The sequence below is a fragment of the Paralichthys olivaceus genome, chromosome 10, assembly GCF_024713975.1.
Source record: "Paralichthys olivaceus isolate ysfri-2021 chromosome 10, ASM2471397v2, whole genome shotgun sequence".
NCBI lineage: Eukaryota > Metazoa > Chordata > Actinopteri > Pleuronectiformes > Paralichthyidae > Paralichthys > Paralichthys olivaceus.
In genome coordinates this window covers 632501-640000 of record NC_091102.1, presented here as the reverse complement: position 1 = coordinate 640000, position 7500 = coordinate 632501, and the positions used below count along the sequence as shown (strand labels likewise).

Here is a 7500-nt window from a genome sequence, read left to right as displayed (position 1 = left end):
GATCACTGTTTTCACGTGACGGACAAGAGACAGAAATGAACGTATCAAATATGAAAACAAGGTTTTAATTCAGAAGTTCGACATTTTGCTCCAGTTGTTGTTTAATAAATGATGAACACATGTGATCATCATCCTCCTCTTCCTCCTCCTCTTCCTCCTCCTCTTCCTCCTCCTCTTTCTTCTCCTCTTTCTTCTCCTCTTTCTCTTCCTCCTCCTATTCCTCTCGCTCCTCCTCTTCCTTTCTCTCAGACGACCATAACTTCAGCGAGGCCACGGCGGTATTGTTCACGTGGATCGACCGTGGCGAAGTCAACCGCAGAACCTCCAATCACTTCTACTCCATGGTCCAGTCGGCCAACAGCCACGTGCGCCGGCTGATGAGCGAGAAAGCTCAGCACGAGGAGGAGATGGAAGTTGCCAAAGAGGCCTTCAAGAACGCCCTGCTCGCCATCTTGACTCAGTGTAAGGAGCCTTCTTTGTTTTTAATCACATCAGTCACAGCGACAGACGCTTCCAGGCAGACGGACGTGTCACCATAGTAACCGTGACTGTGCGGTCATCCAGGTAAGACTCGTCACTTCCTGTTCACGAGTTACACGACCATCATGAGCAAGGAAACAGGAAGGACGCAAATATTCAAATAGAATCATCTGAGACGCTGACGTCTGATTGGATGATTCATTCAGCTTCAGACTGATTGTTCCCATTAAATTTATTGTTTAAGTTTTTGGAGGAAAACGTGATTAAAATGCTACCAGTCTTTATGCTAAGCTAAGCTAACCAACAAACGTCTCGACTCTGGGGCTGACGTCAACTTTTCACCTGAACCACAAAATACATACATTTTAACTTCATCACTTTTCAGTGATCTACAACTTTTATATACAAACTAAAAGTTAATAAAAGTTACTGCGTAATAAGTGATAGAAGTTCAAACCAATATTTCAACTGAGATCAGAATCTAGTCAATGAAACCAGCTTCAAACTGGTTCGGGGCTGATGGAGTTTGTTAATATTAAATTTACAAAATCATAAAGTTAAAGATACAGAGTCTCTGTTTTCGCAGCGCGTCCTGTGTAACACAGATCGTCTTCCTGAGACAAATGAGCAGCAGATAGTTCCGACCTGTGGCCAAGACAAGATGAAGAGCTCAGGACGAATCAGGTGACGCAGAATGAAGAGTGTCAGTCTGCAGCAAATCCACCAAACACCTCAGATTCAATCAGTGTTTGTTTGTCTCCACCTACTGTCCAGTAATGTACCTGCACCTTCACCACCAAGGTGTGAACGAGTCGTCTCCACACTGAACCTCAGAGTTTGATTTAAAAAAGAAAACTCGTCCTGAAACTTAATTCACATGTTTTATATTCTTCTCTGTTATTTGTGACTTTATTCATCTCACGAATCTGAAGAAACGTTCGTACAGTTCACGACTTTACGATGTTTCTCCGTCCCACGACAAACTGAGCTGTGACGAAAACCTGGTGATCGAGGTGGAAAGAGAAAAATATTAGATCCAGAGCAGAATAACTTCTTATCCAGGTTTAACAAACGACCTAATGCAGATGTACACATCTGGATTTAGTTCAGAACAAAGGATCAATCATGTGATGCTGCGGGGGGGGGGGGGGGGGGGACAGGAGGGACAGGAAACAGACGTCGTCTCAGCTGATTCTGTTTGTTCAGGTTTGTGCAGATAGAATGAAACCTTTCCTTCGTCAGTCCTGAGTGAAGAGAAGGACAGAGACAGACATGCTCATCACATGACTCGCTCACTCAAGATGGCGTCCGTCTGCCTGGATCGACCAATCCCGGCCTATTTCCTGTCAACGTGCTCACTGTGGTTCTGCAGGAGGCGGGGTTAAACTGAAAGATTCTATATTGGTGTTTGTTCCAGACGTTGTTGACGTTGACTCAGAGACGAGTCGCGAAGCCGTCAGACGACACTTTGTCCTGATGTTCGAGTCCTCGTCTCTGACGAGTCACAGGAAACAACTTTATTAAGTTTGAGAACAAACGATGTTTTCGCTCATCAACAGTTTTGAGGGAAAGTTTGTCGCGGACCTTTTAAAGGAGCGTTTCACTGAACACCGTGTCGTCGTCTGCTCGGGCTCAGTTCTGCAAACACACGCCCCCTAACACAAAAACAGTGTGAAACTGGAAACTGTTTGTTTCAGTGGAGGGGCGGAGCTCTCTTCACCACACCGTCCTTCGTGTCGTCTGAAGGATGCGGCCCGTGAATTAATACCCAGCATGCACTTGTGCTCCACATCCTTTTGTCCTGGCTGTGTGTTTACAGGAGTCTGAGCTGATGATGTCACTGAGTTCATGTTTGAGTGAACTGCTCCTTTAACGAGCAGCTCGTGGTCAGCGTGTGTGGGCGGTCTCTCGTCAGTCGAAGCTAAACGCTGCATAAACGGCTTGTTTTGTCTTGACCTCCCTCCTCCCTCCCTCCCTCCCTCCTCCCTCCCCCCTGTTCGCCCCAAAGTCGAGAAGATCTCTGCAGTTTTCACCGCCGCCACCAGGCAAAAGGCGTGGGACCATTTCTCAAAAGCTCAGCGAAAGAACATAGACATTTGGAGAAAGCAGTGTGAGGTTGGTACATTTTCTGTTCTCTCCGCCCCCCCGCCCCCGGCTTTCTTCTCTGCTGTCACCAGGAGACAGATGACAGACAGGCCTGTGGCATCTGTCCTGTTCTTCTTCTTCTTCTTCTGCTTCTTCTGCTTCTTCTTCTTCTGACAGCGGCCCCTGGTCGCAGCTCTTTCACCCCTCCCCCGCAGATCCACATGTAAAGCACAGATCTGACGCCTTCTCGAAAGTACGAGACGCTGCCATGGCAACGGTGATTTCCAGGGTTACGTTTGTGATCAATCAGTGAACCAGAGTGGAATCTAGATAACGAGCATGAACAGGAGGAAGATGAGGCTGAAGCAGCAGCGACACGCTGGGTGACGAGGAGAAGTGGGGGGGGGGGGGGGGCACAGACAGAAATGATGAAACAGATGTTCATCCAGCGTGTTTGATTCATTCAAAACATCTGTTCACAGGACGATTCTTTATCTTTTCACTCTCATGTGAACTCACTGCTTCTGTTACAGGAGGAAGTCAGAGTCACAGGTTAGAATCCGCCGTGGTAACGTGAGTGTTACTTTAGGACGACCACGTTGGTTCACATGTTCAGTCCGTGACACAGACTTTAAATAAAGATGGCCGACATGACGGATCCTAAAAGTGAAGCCAAATCATCCTGATCGCCGATTGACATCATCACCACACGAGGGCAGCGTTTGTATCAGAGACACTTTCTGAGAAGAGTCGTTGTCTTTGTTTCCAATCACTGATCGTCTTTTTCTCAGATCGTCAGTAACTGAAGATCATTGTCCCGTGAACACGACTGAAATCAATAATGTTTTGTGATGTGTGTGTTTTGTATCTTGGATGGTCAGAGTCAGTCAGTTACACAGAACATTACATGTGATGCAGGTAAGAGCTGCAGCCCCGCTGTGAGCGCCTCCTTGTGGTGAGCGTGGTAAGTGTCTGAGGCAGCAGCTCAGTGTGAGGAGACGCTGCAGTCTTCTCTGTCGTCTGAAACGTGTCGACAGATGAGGACGTGAGGAAGACGGCAGCTGTAACGACATCTCTGTCCCAGGAGGGGGCAGCAGGTCGAAGCTTCTCTCTGGTTCACATCGTTTTTATTTGACGACAAACAGGAACGAGCCACATTCACACGATCGGGTCGAATCAGAGCTGAAGGAATCACTGACACATTTTAATATTCAGAGGAAGCTGACAGCTGATGGCTCAGAGCTGCTGCTACCTGTCGCTTCTGTCACTAAGAAATTAAGCACAAAACTAAAATAAGATCTTTTTTAATCGATTGTTTCTGTTCAGTTTGGATCATTGATCGACAACTGCAGCTTTTAAAACTCTTTACATTATTTATCAATCAATTAAAACAAGACAGAAAATGAAGTTCAGTAACTTCTCGGATCCTGGAAGTTGTAGTAGAACTAATAACATGGATCATCACTGTGTTTCTAGGAATCACTTGTTTCAGAGTTCGTAATGAGCCGTGTGTTTCAGGAGCTGAGAAACGCTCACAGTGAAGAGATCATGGGAATCAGACGAGAGGAGGAGATGGAGATGTCTGACGACGACCTGGACGAGAATCCCTGTAAGAGGCTTCGCACTCAGGACAACGGTACGAACCGCAGACCGCTCACATCCCACGTCAACATTCCACGTCCACATCCCACGTCCACATCCCACGTCCACATCTCACGTCCACATTCCACGTCCACATCCACATCCCACGTCCACATCCCACGTCCACATCCACATCCCACGTTCACATTCCACGTTCACATCCCACGTCCACATCCCACGTCCACATCCCACGTCCACATCCCACGTCCACATTCCATGTCCACATCCCACGCTCACATCCCATGTCCACGTCCACATCCACATCCCACGTTCACATTCCACGTCCACATCCCACGTCCACATTCCATGTCCACATCCCACGCTCACATCCCATGTCCACGTCCCACGTCCACATTCCATGTCCACATTCCACGTCCACATCCCACGTCCACATCCCACGTCCACATCCCACGTCCACATCCCACGTCCACATCCACATCCCACGTCCACATCCCACGTCCACATCCCACGTCCACATCCACATCCCACGTCCACATCCACATCCCACGTCCACATCCCACGTCCACATCCCACGTCCACATCCCACGTTCACATCCCACGTCCACATCCCACGTCCACATCCCACGTCCACATCCCACGTCCACATCCCACGTTCACATCCCACGTCCACATCCCACGTCCACATCCCACGTCCACATCCCACGTTCACATCCCACGTCCACATCCACATCCCACATCCCACGTCCACATCCCACGTCCACATCCCACGTCCACATCCCACGTCCACATCCCACGTCCACATCCCACGTTCACATCCCACGTCCACATCCCACGTCCACATCCCACGTCCACATCCACATCCCACGTCCACATTCCACGTCCACATCCCACGCTCACATCCCACGTCCACATCCCACGTCCACATCCCACGTCCACATCCACATCCCACGTCCACATCCACATCCCACGTCCACATCCCACGTCCACATCCCACGTCCACATCCCACGTTCACATCCCACGTCCACATCCCACGTCCACATCCCACGTCCACATCCCACGTCCACATCCCACGTCCACATCCCACGTTCACATCCCACGTCCACATCCCACGTCCACATCCCACGTCCACATCCACATCCCACGTCCACATTCCACGTCCACATCCCACGCTCACATCCCACGTCCACATCCCACGTCCACATCCCACGTCCACATCCACATCCCACGTCCACATCCACATCCCACGTCCACATCCCACGTCCACATCCCACGTCCACATCCCACGTTCACATCCCACGTCCACATCCCACGTCCACATCCCACGTCCACATCCCACGTCCACATCCCACGTTCACATCCCACGTCCACATCCCACGTCCACATCCCACGTTCACATCCCACGTCCACATCCCACGTCCACATCCCACGTTCACATCCCACGTCCACATCCCACGTCCACATCCCACGTCCACATTCCACATCCCACGTCCACATCCCACGTCCACATCCACATCCCACGTCCACATCCCACGTCCACATTCCACGTCCACATCCCACGTCCACATCCCACGTCCACATCCCACGTCCACATCCCACGCTCACATCCCACGTCCACATCCCACGTCCACATCCCACGTCCACATCCCACGTCCACGTCAGATGTTTTACACGTGTCCTCTCCTGCAGGAGTGTGTGATCAGGCGTCTCTGAGGGAGGAGAACGACTCCCTGCGTTGGCAGCTCGACTCCTACAGGAACGAGGTGGATCTCCTGAGGAAGGAACAGAGCAAAGCTGGTCATCCTGACGACGAACACACACACACACACAGTCCGGACGCTCAGATCCAGCAGCTGCAGCAGAGGATGCTCCTCATGCAGCAGGTTTGAACAAAAACTGAATCATCTCTGTCAGCAGAGTTTTTATTTCCAGTCAATGTCCACAACAGATTCATGTTTTTACACACGTGAGGAATCGAACATGACGAGTCAGTGTCCTCCCATGATCCTTCACTCCACTGATTTCATAACGCTTTGTTAGAACATGGAGCTCATTTACGAGTTCACTTCAACTTCCTGTAACGGTTGATCTAAAGTGACAGCACTGACAGAACGAGGCACGTCACACACACTCTCACACACACACACACTCACAGACACACACTCTCACACACTCTCACACACACACACACACACACAGACACACTCTCACACACACACACACAGGCTGTGTCCTTGTGGTCGTTGTGTGTTTGACTCTAACACGTTGCGCTGCCGTCGCTTCTCATTTGTCACCTGCTGATGTTTTTGTTTCCTCAATGGAGACAAGTCACAGACTCAGAACAAAACATTCCGTGGCGATAATGCACCGATTATTTATTTGCTAAAATCGTCACAAAGTAAAAATCGTTTATAAATGAAATGTTTTTGATTCTTTTTCAAAATCAATGTGTGTGTTTGTCTTCCAGCAACTCCTCAGTCTGCAGGAGAAGCTGACGAGTAAAGAAGCCGAACTTGAGCAGGCGAGAGACGAGCATCGTTACCTGGAGGGGGAGGTGCTCACTCTCCGAGACAAGGTGTGTGTGCCCTCTGCTGGTCATCACACAGAACACAGGTTAAACCCAGGTCCAGAGGAGCATTCATGGTGGGATGTTCTCCTAAAACATTTAAAACTCTTCATGGTGGTTTGTCTTCTGTTGTCGGCTTCAGTCGACCCCTCGGTGCCGTTCAGCCGGTTGTTTCTCCTGAAAACAGATGAAGGGTCAGACCGTTAGAAACGTGGAGCTCCATGTGACACAGATGAACTGTGACATGAACGTGGAGCTCCAGTTCCTGCTTTTCTTCAGGTGCAGGATGAACATGTTTGTTCTCAGTCAGAGCTGAAGCATGTCAGGAGTGTGACATCACTTCCTGTTGCATCACCGGCCGCCCGCTTACCTGCACACAATCCCGTCATCACATGTTCCTGACCTTCGTCCTCAGACTGATGAATTTCTCTTCCGTCTCTGTAGTTACTGAACAGTCCTGTGGAGGCGCTGGAGGGAGCCAATGGAGAGCCACATGAAAAGGTACGAACACAAACGATCAACAGAGAAACTTTTTAAAATAAACTATTCATCCTCTTAAAAACAGAATCAGTTTCTCAAACCTGAATTTTTCTCACACTCACACACACACACACACACACTCACTCACTCACTCACTCACACACACACACACACACACACACACACACACACTCACACACACACACACACACACTCACACACACACACACACACACACACACACACACACACACTCACACTCACACACACACTCACTCACTCACACACA

At 49.6% G+C, this 7500-nt stretch overlaps 1 protein-coding gene across 2 annotated transcripts in view; it reads left to right on the top strand.

The window, feature by feature from the left end:
- enox1 (ecto-NOX disulfide-thiol exchanger 1) overlaps positions 1 to 7500 on the top strand; it is a 38251-nt gene that overhangs the window by 26837 nt on the left and 3914 nt on the right. For both annotated transcript variants that reach the window (XM_069533213.1, XM_069533214.1), the window contains exons 8-13: positions 250 to 462; positions 2489 to 2595; positions 4084 to 4201; positions 5855 to 6048; positions 6633 to 6740; positions 7176 to 7232. In XM_069533213.1, the coding sequence (XP_069389314.1) occupies positions 250 to 462; positions 2489 to 2595; positions 4084 to 4201; positions 5855 to 6048; positions 6633 to 6740; positions 7176 to 7232 (797 nt within the window). The remainder of the gene's footprint in view (positions 1 to 249; positions 463 to 2488; positions 2596 to 4083; positions 4202 to 5854; positions 6049 to 6632; positions 6741 to 7175; positions 7233 to 7500) is intronic.